Source organism: Ovis canadensis, chromosome 8 (genome assembly GCF_042477335.2).
Source record: "Ovis canadensis isolate MfBH-ARS-UI-01 breed Bighorn chromosome 8, ARS-UI_OviCan_v2, whole genome shotgun sequence".
Classification (NCBI taxonomy): domain Eukaryota; kingdom Metazoa; phylum Chordata; class Mammalia; order Artiodactyla; family Bovidae; genus Ovis; species Ovis canadensis.
Window position 1 is genome coordinate 12,128,418 of NC_091252.1, and position 14,527 is coordinate 12,142,944.

Here is a 14,527-nt window from a genome sequence, read left to right on the forward strand (position 1 = left end):
AGGGTTGGTTTGAAAGCTCAAGAGCTTCCCAGGTGAAAGCTGACATTAGCCCCTGTACACAGATGGCAAGGGGAGACAAAAGATAGAGGCGGAGCACTCCAGACTGGGGGAGCAGGCTTAATAAGTAAAGGAACTTACTTACAAGGTTTGTCGTGGGTGGGCCCAAGACCAGAAGGTCTCCACATCCACCTACCAGAATCATAAGAGTTTATAAGAGGCCTTGACTGGGTACAGACTTACATTCAGTCCAGATGGTTTTAACACCACCTCACTCTCTCAAAGTTGCATCCCTGAAAATAGCTCCTAGTGTGAGAATGGTGGGTGAAGGATATATTCCACAGATGGAGGATGGAGTGAGGAACCTCTAGTTCCCCAGATCCAGTGGAGGGTCAACTGGCAGCCACATCTGCCGGTGACCTTCTCCAACAATGGTGTTCTAACACAACTGTATAATAGCTCAAAGTAGGAGTAATCAAGGCTTCCTATCACTTGTGGCTCTTACGGAGGGAAAAACAGACAAAAAGACAGTGGTGCCATCTGTCCTGGCTCTGCAACAAGGTAGACATGAAGTTCAATTACAGGTGCATTATTCAATCTTCATATAGTACTTTGATGTTTCAAATAAAATCTGGTGTATAAAGGAAGAGAATTTGTTCCACCTGCTACTATTCATTCAACACCACCTAAATACTAGTACTCTGATGGCTGCTGGAAACATAGAGTGAACAAAATAAATATGGTTCCTGCTCTTATATAAACTTGCTATCCAGTGGGAGGGGCTTTCCTGGTTCAGTAGAAAGAATCTGCCTGCCATGCAAGAGAACCCGGGTTCAACCCCTGGGTCAGAAAGATCCTCTGAAGAAAGAAATGGCAACCCACTCCAGTATTTTTGCCTGGGAAACCCCTTGCACAGAGAAACCTCGTGGGCTACAGTCCATGGGGTATGACTTAGCTACTAAGCCACCACCACTGTCCAGTGGGAGAGGCAAATTGGGTACGAAATTACCAGTATGATAGCCTTCCCAGGTGGCTCAGTCGATAAAAGAATCTGCCCTCAATGCAGGAGACCCGGGTTTGATCCCTGGGTCAGAGAGATCCCCTGGAGAAGGGAACAGCAACCCACTCCAGTATTCTTGCCTGGAGAATTCCATGGACAGAGGAGCCTGATGGGCTACAGTTCGTGGGGTAGCAACTGACATATACACACATCAAAGGGAACATAAACGGTATTAATGCACACTGTAAGGATCTTGAAAGTGACAAAGAGGTGTCTGGAAAGAAGTGATTATTTCAACATCAAATTAAAGGATACATAAGACGTGACAACATCAAGAGAGCAGGCTCCAGATAAAGGAAATAGCGCCCATGAAGGCTCATGGTTAAGAAGGGATAGAGCAGGAAGTTCGGTGTAGTTGGGGAAAATCAATTGAGATAAATGAGGTATCATGATGGCAAAAGTACGAAGAGCCCAGATCCTTGGCACCTAAGTCTTGATAAGGTATCCGAACTCGATACCACCAAAAACTTAAGAAATGCCATGATATGACCAGAGTTGCATTCTTCACAATCATTTCGGCTGTTAAGCTGTGACAAAAGTGGGTTGAAGGGGGAAAAGTGGAATGATCAGGTGGAAGACTTCAGGGGAATCCAGACAGGACCCCGGAGCCCACAGGCAGAGAATGACAGTGGGGTTACAGGGAGGTGAGCAGCTGAAAGATGCTTGGGAAACAGAAAGAAGCCAAAGGATTTGGTGATTGATGGGATGTAGGAGGTGAGAGAAAGAGAAATCATGTCAGTCCCTGGTTGCAGGCTAAGCAGCTGAGAGGATGGTGGAGCCACTTGCCAAACCAGGAAACTTGCAGAAAGAAGATGGTGTGAAAAAGAGAGTGAGGGATTTCACTTCACGCATAAGAAATTCAAAATGCTTATAAAACATCCAATAAGAGACATATCAAGGCAGTTGGATACACATGCCTTGAGGATCAGAAGCAAAGTCTGGGCTAGAAATACAGTTTTGGAATAAAAATTATGTCCAAAATCAAAGAGAGTGTAAAATTTTCCCATTCCCATCATATGACTCACCTGAAGAATATATTTAAATTATACATGTTCTTAAGCCTCCATCTCCAACATGCAGAATCAGAATCTCTAGGTCTTGTTAGATTCATTAGCTATATTTCTTAATTACCTGGGCACGTCTAAAAATCCTTATCATCAGACCTCACCCTAGTCCAATTAACCAGAATTTATGAGGGTGGTATTCAGACATGAAGATTTTTTTTTTTAATTCCCCAGGTGGGTAGGCAGAAGTCAAGTGTTACAGCTCTAGGAATATGCCTGGTAATCTATGTAATTATGAAAGCATCCAGATTATACAATTATCAGTCACATTTCAGTTTCATGCTTTCAGGCACCTTCATTCAGGTCCCTGTTGAAAGAAGCATATTCTACCACCCTACCGAAACCAGAACCTACACCAGCAGTATCGATCCTTTAGCCCTGCCCTACCTTCCTCCAGAGCACTTATCCTCTAACTGTTATGCTTTGCTTTATTAGGTAACACTAATGAGAAACGCTGGGCTGGAAGAAGCACAAGCTGGAATCGAGATTGCCAGGAGAAAATTCAATAACCTCAGATATGCAGATGATACCACCCTTATGGCAGAAAGTGAAGAGGAACTAAAAAGCCTCTTGATGAAAGTGAAAGAGGAGAGCGAAAAAGTTGGCTTAAAGCTCAACATTCAGAAAACGAAGATCATGGCATCTGGTCCCATCACTTCATGGGAAATAGATGGGGAAACAGTGGAAACAGTGTCAGACTTTATTTTTCTGGGCTCCAAAATCACTGCAGATGGTGATTGCAGACATGAAATTAAAAGACGCTTACTCCTTGGAAGAAAAGTTATGACCAACCTAGATAGCACATTCAAAAGCAGAGACATTACTTTGCCAACTAAGGTCCATCTAGTCAAGGCTATGGTTTTTCCTGTGGTCATGTATGGATGTGAGAGTTGGACTGTGAAGAAAGCTGAGCACTGAAGAATTGATGCTTTTGAACTGTGGTGTTGGAGAAGACTCTTGAGAGTCCCTTGGGCTGCAAGGAGATCCAACCAGTCCATTCTGAAGGAGATCAGTCCTGGGATTTCTTTGGAAGGAATGATGCTAAAGCTGAAACTCCAGTACTTTGGCCACCTCATGCGAAGAGTTGACTCATTGGAAAAGACTGATGCTGGGAGGGATTGGGGGCAGGAGGAGAAGGGGACGACAGAGGATGAGATGGCTGGGTGGCATCACTGACTCGATGAACGTGAGTCTGAGTGAACTCCGGGAGATGGTGATGGACAGGGAGGCCTGGCGTGCTGCGATTCATGGGGTCACAAAGAGTCGGACATGACTGAGCAACTGAACTGAACTGAACTGAATAAGTAAAGCATATACAAAATCTCACTCAAAAAACATGTGTGCCCCATGAGGGTAAGGACTTTGCCTATTCTTTCCTATATTCACTAGAGAATCCCAGCACCATTTCTAACAGTACCTACCACTGACTAGTCGCTTAATCCACATCTGTGGAAGGAATAAAAAGGGATTCAGAGCTCAAAAAGTAGATAGAGATGTTCCTTTCGTTGAAACAGGAGAAAAGGGTGAGTCCAGACGCAAGTGATTTTGTAAACTTAGTGTTAGAAAAGTGAGGTTCTAGTTTGGCTTTCTCATTTCAATATGAAATAGCTGTTTCTATAAGAAGTAAAGAGAAATCATATGAGGAGGATGAGGTACAGGGTTGGAATTTGTATTTTTGAAAAGAATCGAGAATATGGCTAGTCAAATTACTCTGTTGTCAGGCAAGTTGAGGTTGGTCATAATGAATTTACAAACTTGACCATCTGCCCCAAAGGCTGATTTTGCCCTACTCTGCTAAGTACCCTGGGTACAGTCATGGTGATCCCAAGCAGTTAGGATAATCTGGAGTTAAGGTTTTAATACATAGGTATGACAGAAGAATAAAGAGCAAGGGAGTTTGGCTCATCTGGATAATTGGGCTATTAAATAGGACTTTTCCTTTTGACTCAGAAGTTGACAAATGGTCATAAAGATAAAAATAACCATTAAGTACCACCCATGGTCTAGAAAGAGTCATAAAGCATACTCCATTGGGACTTCCAAGAATTTATAGAACTGGCTCTGCCACCCAAACTGTGACTCCATCATACCCAAGCAGCCTACATTGGCAAAAGAAAGAATCAAGAAGAATCCATGGAAGCAGAGGGACATTGATGTAGGGCAGAGAGTCGGGGTTTTTACTTTCTGTTACAGAAAGAGTGCTTCCAACCTTCACCCAGTGAACCACAGGAGAAAAGAGCTAAGGACACAGTTCATAGAGGCTGAGGTGTGTCTTCAAGAAGAGCACGTTATTCCACCGGTGGTTATGTATTACACAGTGAACTTGCAGACCTAACTTACATGCCTACGTGCTTGGATGGGGGGAAGGCATGGGAGGCAGCAAGGAAACAAGATGTCGTATTTGTGGGAGCAGACTTTTATTTTTCGTTTGGCTTGACAAGGAAGCCTGAGTCTCCTGTGGTCAAATGGGTACCCAGACTTGAGCCATCTTACTAGAATCCCCCCTAATAAGACTTTAGGTTTGGGGAGAGGATCTGAGAAGCAAGTCGCTATAAAATATTCCATAGAGACAAAAGGCTGACAGAGGGTTGGGAGTGCTCATTCTGGAGATAACTGGTAGTGGACAGAGACCCAGAAGGCTCCTCTGAAGGGCAAACACAGGCCCCCAATAAGAGGAATAGCATTTGCGCACCATCATGCAGTGAGCGTTGACATTCAAGAGAGGATGCTCGTAGCACACATTAAGTGGAGACAACCTTAACCTCCTTTTTCTCTAGTTCTCATCCCCTAGCTGAACTCTGAAGAAGCTGAGTGAAAGCACTGACATACTGTCTCTACAGTTCAAATCCTAAGTTCTGACTTCAAGTTAGAAAGGAAAAGGAATACTAAATTAGATTTAAGATTAATGTTTTCAAGTGGATTAAATTACACTGGACACGACTGGAGTATTCATGCTTATTCATGCATTATATCAAGTATTCATGCTTGAAATAATCTAAAAGCAATAGGTTTTGTATAAGGTATGTGAAGGGACAGGAAAATAATATCCAGTGGAACATAACTGAAAAATAAAGGAAAGTAAACTTGGAGTTCAGGCAGTTCATTAAACTGGGTATGTTACACAGACATGAAATCCAAAGTGCAAAGAAGAGAGTGAAGATGAGGAGGTGCTGATGGATGGACGATCATAGAGGCTTCACAGCACTGAGTGTCATGAGGAAGCTGAAAAGAGCTCCAGTGAGGGTACTTGACTAGGTGAGCTGGAAACTGAAGAAGACTGACCTGTAGAATTCAATGATTTCAAAGTAGTGGCAGTTTGATTCAAGTCCAAGAACTGCAAGAGACCGAGTAGCTGAGATTAAAAGAAAATGATCATGAAGATGAAAAGCTCAAATAGCTGAGATAATGTTATATTTGTCATCAAACATAGATGCTTAAGACACCCAGAAGATGGTAGACACTGGGTTGGATATAAACACTGATGGCCCTCTACTAAAGCTCCTACTGACTAGGGGGGAGGAATCACAAGCTGGAATCAAGATTGCCAGGAGAAATATCAATAACCTCAGATATGCAGATGACACCACCCTTATGGCAGAGAGTAAAGAGGAACTAAAAAGTCTCTTGATGAAAGTGAAAGAGGAGAGTGATAAAACTGGCTTAAAGCTCAACATTCAGAAAACGAAGATCATGGCATCTGGTCCCATCACTTCATGGGAAATAGATGGGGAAACAGTGGAAACAGTGTCAGACTTTATTTTGGGGGGCTCCAAAATCATTGCAGATGGTGACTGCAGCCATGAAATTAAAAGATGCTTACTCCTTGGAAGGAAAGTTATGACCAACCTAGATAGCATATTCAAAAGCAGAGACATCACTTTGTCAACAAAGGTCCATCTAGTCAAGGCTATGGTTTTTCCAGTGGTCATATATGGATGTGAGAGTTGGACTATAAAGAAAGCTGAGTGCCGAAGAGTTGATGCTTTTGAACTGTGGTGTTGGAGAAGACTCTTGAGAGTCCCTTGGACTGCAAGGAGATCCAACCAGTCCATCCTAAAGGAGATCAGTACTGGGTGTTCATTGGAAGGTCTGATGTTGAAGCTAAAATTCCAATACTTGATGGGAAGAGCTGACTCACTTGAAAAGACCCTGATGCTGGGAAAGATTGAGAGGAGGAGAAGGGGATGACAGAGGATGAGATGGTTGGATGGCATCACCAACTCAATGGACATGAGTTTGGGTGGGCTCTGGGAGCTGATGTTGGACAGGGAGGCCTGGCATGCTGCAGCTCATGGGGTCATGAGCAAAGAATTGGACACAACTGAGTGACTGAACTGAACTGAACACAAGGAAAATACATGACAGTTATGGGAAGCTGGGTATGAGCCCCAAAGGATAAAGGAACTTTACAGAAGGAAGGACTGTTGGCCTGGAAACAGTGCTGAGGAGTGAGGAGGACACGTCTCCACCCACCAACTCTCGGAGGCATATAGTCTCTCATGGGTATCTGCAGGGTCAAGCCAGGGGGTGCCAGGGTGGCACTCTGATTTGCAGAGACATCGGTAAACCACATGAAGAGGGTTGAGCAGAGGACGTGACAAGGTCAGGTTTGCATTCTAGATAAATCACACTGGCCTGTGTACTTCTTTGACGGCTCCAAGGTAAAGATGCAAAAACAGTTGCTAAATGGTCATACCAATGGAATACAGAGCTCTTGACGCATCAGGTTTGCACCTGTCAACTACAAATTGGCACTTGTCACTTTAACTCTAGGATGACTGAATCACAAGTGCTGCTGCAGCTACTGACTTTCAGCGCCCCCTGAGAGAGTTCAGGGCGGAGAGCAGAAGTGAGGCAATTCTGTGTCTGGGGCAGGAGGAGGTGTGGGCTGGCAGAACAGGTCCTCAGATAGTCAGGTATTTTCAGGAGCCGATATTTGAGCTCCATTATTATATCCCTTTTTATCTAGAAAAGCACTAAAACCCTTCCTGATGATGACTGTTCCTCATGACTAGAAGAAAGCTTCACAAGACTAGCAGAATCCTTGCGGGAAAATATGTATTTGATTGCATAGACCCGCCCCCCCCTTCACCAAAATCACATATAACCTAGTTTTTTCCTCCTGCCACTCTGGAGTGGGTTCTCAGAGCTGAGGTGCTCTCAGGTAGGGCTCATTTTGCCCCAGATAAAGCTTAACTCACCTTCCCTGATAGTTCAGTTGATAATCCGCCTGCAATGCAGGAGACCCCAGTTCGATTCCTGGGTTGGGAAGATCCCCTGAAGGAGGGGTAGGCTACCCACTCCAGTATTCTTGGGCTTCCCTTGTGGCTCAGCAGGTAAAGAATCCGTCTACCATGTGGGATTCATGCCTGTCATCCATCTACCCACTCCAGTATTCTGGCCTGGCAAATTCCACGGACTGAGCGAATTTCACTTTCGCTTTTCACAATTCCCCTGTTGTACATTTTTTTAAGTCAACAAAGGCTACAGGGAAAAAAGACCATTTAAGAGACTGCGATTACACTCCTGATAAGAGATCCCAAGCATCTAAAATTCAGTAGTAACAATGGGGTGATTAAGATATGTATGCAGGAGCTCAGTCAGTTAGACTTGATGAATTAGATGTGCAAAGTGAAAGGAGAAAAGAGTTTACAATGACTCAAAATTCTAGCCTCAGGAACTGGTGGTTGATGGGGACAGTGGAGGAAAATCAGATTAATGAGGAGGTATCTGAGGTTTTAGGGCCCCCCTGATAGTTGTCAGTAAAGAACCCACCTGCAATGCAGAGGACTGCCTGCAATGTAGGAGACCAGGGTTCCATCTGATTCTGATCAAGTGAGTCTGCTTCTTCCGCTTAAAGTGAGGACTTGGACTGGGATGGTCTCAGGGGTCTCCTTCAACTTTAAAATGTATGTATCAGAAATTACAGGTGAATACTATGAATTTGGCGACCTGCTTAAAACTCCTAATCAAACAATACAATCATTTATCATCTAGTCTTTTTGATCTTGGTCTCCAGGAAGTACTTAAACCTTATGTTTTACTCTGTGGAAAATTTTCTTTCCATACTTCTCTCTTCAATTGATGTTGGTTCTTTCAAATGAACATTGTTTTCTTTGGTATTTAAAATGATGTTATTGTGTTCATAAAATGTACAAAAGAAGGAATCACTAAGGAGTTACTCTTTTTGTAGTTAAACATGCTATTGGGTAAAGCACGGTATAGGGGAGTGAGTAAGTGCACGTGAAATCATGTGACTTGTTAAAGCTTGTTTGGTTGCTCGGGGTCTCCTAGGATACTTGGTTGTTTTTCCACCAACCCACATATCCTCTACATTCCTAATAAAGCCTTTGAAATCTGCTGGGCCTTTAAAGGCTCTCTCACTACTTTCTATGACTTCACCATATCATTAAAAATCTAACATTATTTACCATAATTTAATAGTAACAAGCTTTGTAACCGTATCCAAGGATATGAACTTGTTTGTTGTAACAACGGCCTGAATAGTCCCAACGGACATTAAAGAAAAAACATACCATGTCAAATTTTCAGTAGTTTTATTGAAAAATGCCTCTTTTGTTTCAGAAATAAATAATATAAGGCAGTGAAATTCACAATCTGCAGTTAAAATATAAAAGCAGCAATTCTATGTTCATAGTCTTGCAAACATTTTCCAACTGCTTTCGATAACTAACATTATGTTCTGGAAAAAAAAAAGTTCATACTAAATATACAACACAAACATGCAATTCCATCTCTGCAGAATAATCTGCAATTTAGCATAAATGTTAGCGTGTCTAAAACAAGGAGGTTTAAGGCAATATGGAACTGTATCCAGTTGATACAATAACTTCAGCTACATGGCTTAAGGTTTGTGGTTTTTAAAAAGAGATGTATAAGAGCATTCTATGCCCTAATGTATGACAGAGAGTAGAAAAGGAAGATAAACAGTTGCAATGGAGTGACTTTTCCCTCTTTTTTGGTTTTACTAGGGAAACTGCTTGGATGGGGGTGTAACTGAATTGCAGGTAAGTATTGGAAAAGATAAACTGCCCTCTCGAAATACACCGTCGCTCTGGGTTCCAGGACTTAACTGCTTAAGTTTCACTGAGGCTGCCTGCTGAGCTACCTAATTAAGGCACAGGGCAGGTTCTCTCCCCGCAGCTTTTGTGAACAAAGGATCTTGCAAGCAACTTCAAGGGCAAAGGCAAAAGACTTCTACAGACTGCGCGGGCAGCGAGCTAGGCTTCCTGCAGGAACAAGGTTCGCTAACAGTCAGAAAGGGTACTCTCCGATGAAGCAACGCCGGAAGAAACGTGGCAGGTAAGACGTCCACTGCTCCGTCTGACCTGTAAATGGGAATCCGAACACCTCCCCGCAGCCCGGCCGCGCTGCGCAAGCGCGCGGGGTCAGGGTCACTGCCGGGGGCGGTGGGGCAGGGCGCGCCGCCAGCGCGCGTGGGGAGGATGCTCGCCTGCGGGCTCGTCGGCGCCGTAGTCCTCGTACTCGTCGGCTGTCCGCTCGGGCTCCACCGGCACGATGAAGGGCTCGCGCTCGGGCAAGTAGGCCCCGCCCTCTGGCACGTAGGGCTCTGTCCGATTCAACATTACAGTTACGGCATGATTTGGAAGGAATACACACACACCAAAAGCTAAACCATCACCCGAGGGGACTACAGTCTTAATCTCATGACTATAAAAGCAGAGAAATTACAACGTTCTGATTCCTTCCATTTGCAGAGAGCACTGGGTGATCTGAAATGGCACTTGTTTGTAACCTTCAGAGGTCCAGCAGTAAATACAATCATTGCACAAACACCTGGGGAGGGTCAGCGACTGTGCCAAAGAAAACTGTCGACCAACCTAGATAGGATTTTTTTTTTTGCATCCCCAAGTAACTTCATGACTTCGAATTCCTCAGTTCAGAGAACCACTGGGAAAGATGAGGAGGTGATGGGGAAGTTATATTAGCTCCTTAAAACTGAACTCTGGAGGTGAAAATCAATTATCACCAAGTAATATACAGTACATGACGTTTTCTGTGGCTGTCTGGCCCACAGCCTGAGTTACAACTGGTGGGTGAGGACCACCCGTGACGACAGCGAAACAGGAAGAAAAAAAGGGATTCTAAAATTTTGGTTTGAAAAGGGCGATTACAAAAACCCAAATGAGAATACATGTACATAAGGTAATCAGACATCGCTAACAAGCAAGAGATGAGGAGATTCTAATTCGATGTTATTCCGGCAGAGAGCAAGCGGCAGGCAGAAGCTGATTGTAGAATTGTTAAGTGATTTTAGTGGACAGTATCACATACAAATCATTTACAAGCCATAATTAGTTTATTATTTACATAAGGTACTTCTCTTTAACCAGGTTAATTGTTTTTCCCAAAATGGCATCATCTCCGCGGTTAGTAGTTTTATTATGCACCTCTTTCACAACCGAGGCACCTCATGAGCTGTGTTTGAACTTTTTTTTTTTTAAATAATATTTTTCTACATTATTACTGAAATGCATCAGGCTTATAAACTAACATCACTGCTTTTGTCTCATTCAAGTTAGTATAAAGAGTCTCCACCCTCCTTTATGATGTCCACCCGGTTCGTTAACCAGATCTGTGGTGAGATTTCCATACAGACTCATTTTCTAATAAGCACGTGCGCAAACATCTCAGAAACAGGATTTTCATGTATTCAAACTGTAAGCAGCACTGGCGACTTAGAAAATTTGTTAGCCGGAACCTGAAACAGGTCAAAGATGATAGTTTTTAAAAGTTGAATTACTATGCAAAAAAAAAATATCTATACACATTCATTTAAGTATGTAATGGTTAAATTATATATGTATATATCCATATATTTCAAGTTACTCATACATACCAGAAGGCAGAGGTAATTCAAATTTCTTTTATAAAGAATGAAATTGCAATTTTGTGAATGGTTTGCATAAGAAATTTAAGATTCATGATTATTTTTGGTCATATGTAAGTATGTACATAAATATATAGATATATAGATATTTAGGTATTCAACTACTCATGCACTACTTGCTAGGAGCCAACCATATCAAACAGCAGTATCATCTGTATAACTTGCAAGATGCTTGAGGGTGCACTGATGAAAAAGGGCACTGCTGACCACTGCCCACAGCATTAATTTTTTTAATTTCTAGATCAGCATATTGCCTCTGTCCCCATATTCCCCAAATTCAGGCTTAAGAGACTTCTGCCTCCTGTAATTGTCAAATTGTCAAATATTAGAATTTCATGACCAACTCTTGAAAAATTAGTTCCCAGAGTTTATAAAATACTAATTCCATGGACAAAGTGAAATAGTGAAATATTTTCAGTTGCCTCCACTATGTTATCAAATAGTCTGCCTACACATTAGATTCCCAAAACAAATTTTATATATATTCTTAGCATTCTACAGTTGTACTCAACAAATCCCTGTTCCCAACCTTTAGGCAAAAAAAAAAAAAAAATCAATAACATTCTTTGAACTATCAGGAGAAACAGAGAAGTTATGTTGTGATTTGATAAATGCAAAAGTATAGAAAGAAGGAGAAATAATTATTCAACTCCTATCTGAAATAATGTCATTAAAATTAACATTGATTCTTTTGAGAGAGACTATTACTACATAATCGAAACACACAACTGAAAGAGTTGCTATCTTCAAGAAATCCTCAAATCAACTTTCCTTCAATCCTAGGGAACTTTATTTCCATACAGGTTTTTTAAATTCAGTTGAATTTGGGTCCCTATAATGGCAACACATACCTGGATAGCCTTGTCCGTTGTATGGGATGCTGGCACACTGGGATGAGTCACAGTATCCAGGAGGACCTGGAGGGCCTCGGATACCTGAGTTTCCAGGACGACCAGGGGGACCTGGAGGACCTCTGGAACCTGTGGACCCTGGCGGACCCGTTCTCGATTCTCCTTGTGGGCCTATTGTGGGTTTAAGACAAATATTGCCCTTCTTGTTAAATGCATCTCCTAAGGCGGTCAGCAATACTTTGGCATCTCCACTACTTCAAGACCAGCTGATTCTCTAGCATATGGTAAGAAAATATTTCCTTAGAAATCACCAGTATGAACCAATGTTATTTCTGAAGCTACTGATACTTACTCATGGTTAACACAAATGTAAAGATTTAACCGACCATGGTTGCAAGGGTCTCATGGACCTTACAGTGAAAAAAACAATTCATTCTCAATCTAGTAAACAAAATGCATAGAACAACATCAATAAAAAGCCTGTGAATGAAACACTGGGATGTATCAGGATTTCTAATGAGGATATATTTCCTCAGTCCATTAGCAGTAGTCTATTAGTCTATTTAGCATCTTGAAGAACAGCGGAAGGAACAGGAAATGACACCATCCTTAACAGCTGTGAGGCCAAACAAAACATGTAGGGGGAAAAAAAAAAATAGGAATCCCATAAAAAGAAAACAGCATCCCTCTGTCACTAAAACTCAGACCCTCATATATTAAAGTTAAGAGTAAATCTTAAATAGAATGTGCTGAAACTTTTTTTTTAACAAAACATAAAAATGAGCAGGATCAAGAGGAACTTCTTGCTCAAATATATACCATGATGATCAGCCTGCCTGAAGCTCACAGGATGAGTTTGTGCCTCTGAGGAGGGCTGTGTGCTCTCTCAGTACTTACATGCTCTCTTGTCTGATGTACCAGCAAAACCTACCTGGGGGGCCAGGCAGCCCTCGAGGTCCTGGAGATCCAATACCCCTTTCACCTTTCTCTCCCGGCAAACCTAAGCAAGGACAAAATTGTAAAACACAGAGGGAAAATTATCTGGGAAAAATGTAGTTTACATCGGAACCGATAATACTTGATTTATGTAATTCATTTCCCTTAGTAAAAGCAGAACCCAATTTTTCACAGAAGTCCACTTTATAAGCCAAAATTCTTTCTAGACATTTGTGTAATTCCAGATTCATGGCCAAGAAACAAATCTGGCTACAAGTCAGGGGAAAAATAATTTGAAGAAAACAAACACATCGAATATATTATTTTAGAAACAGTAATTAAGAACAGAAATCTTGAATAAAGAATTAGAACCCACTGAAGACATCTCAAAGTTACCTTAGCTTCAGTAACCCTATGAGGATGGCATCTAAACCATTAGAATTATAGAAGCATCTAGGTTTTCCCCAAAATGTTAACCACTACTTTCACAAAGTCAGTCCCCAGCATGCTGAACCATCTGGAATCAGATAATCTTGTTTTTCTTCTTTTCCTTCAATTACACTTATCTACCATGAAATTAAAGCCAAATAAACACATAAGACCAGTTCCAGACCCTGAGTAAAGGAACCAGAAGAATTTGGATTTAAAATCCTAAGGCTGCTTACATTCAGTTGCTGCCCAGCTCTTGCCAGTCAAAACAATTAATAAGGTTTTAGTGCCTGATTCCCTTTGCCAAGAAACAATTTTGCTCGCTAACAACAACAATCAGAAAATGGCATTGTCTTGACCAAGATCTCCTGACAAAATCTTCCTGTGTTCTAAGATAAGGATCTCTATAGCCTGCAGCTGCCTGGAAAGAAGAACAGGTTCAGGGATGCATAGCTCTTCTGGGGCTGTCCAAACAAGACCAGCGTCGTTTGCCAAGCTCAGCCTTCCACGTGCTTTTCGACCCAGCTTCTACACTTCCAGATTCCTTCCTTGATGCCTAGGCAGCAGCGGAGAATACCTACCTCGTTCCCCAGGGGGCCCCTGCATCCCTGGTGTGCCTGGGAAGCCGGGCCGCCCCCCAGGTCCTGGTTCTCCTCTGGCTCCTGCACTGCCGGGGGGGCCTGGGGGGCCTGGAGGGCCTGGCTGGTTGCGACTTGAGTGGTAATCGTTTGGAATCTGGTTCAGCATCTGATTGAATCTGTTCATCTGACCTAAAAATTAAAATAAGACTTATTAGTCAGAAACACAGAAAGGAGTGGATGAGGACATGAAACAGATTTCTCTTAGTATTTAGTGACATTCATCTCTGTTCCTGCCCCTTCCGGCAAACATTTTAATTAGAATCCCAACCCTAAAATAAAACACTGCAGTCATCCCAGACAAAATGATCCCTGATAAGAACACCAAATACTGTCTAGTAAGCCATCAGCATTACTCTAAACATAAAACACTTGTGAAAGTTTAACATGGTTCTGATATGAAGCCCCAAGGTTTTGCCCAAAGATGTCACTCAAAAGAGAACCTTTTTTAAAATTAATAAATGACAGCATTTGTGTGTGTGTGCCTACAGCAGTGATAATCAGGCTTTAGTGTAAGCTGGAGTCACCTGTGAGATACTTCAAACACTACAAATTTCTGGGTCTCATCTCCAAAGAGTGATTCACCAGATTTAGGGTGAGCAAGGAACTCATTTCTCACA

General features: G+C 42.3%; 1 protein-coding gene across 5 annotated transcripts in view; it reads right to left on the reverse strand.

Moving 5' to 3' along the window:
* Positions 1-8,661: 8,661 nt before the first annotated feature.
* The window catches only part of COL12A1 (collagen type XII alpha 1 chain), a 122,030-nt gene continuing 116,164 nt past the window's right edge, over positions 8,662-14,527 (reverse strand). For 4 of the 5 annotated variants that reach the window (XM_069598943.1, XM_069598941.1, XM_069598940.1 and 1 more), the window contains exons 63-66: positions 13,851-14,039; positions 12,836-12,904; positions 11,905-12,075; positions 8,662-9,712 (exon numbers count right to left, since the gene is read on the reverse strand). In XM_069598943.1, the coding sequence (XP_069455044.1) occupies positions 9,537-9,712; positions 11,905-12,075; positions 12,836-12,904; positions 13,851-14,039 (605 nt within the window). In that variant the 3' untranslated portion in view covers positions 8,662-9,536. Of the gene's footprint in view, positions 10,865-11,904; positions 12,076-12,835; positions 12,905-13,850; positions 14,040-14,527 lie in introns of all 5 variants that reach the window. The other variant, XM_069598945.1, reaches the window with a different exon arrangement.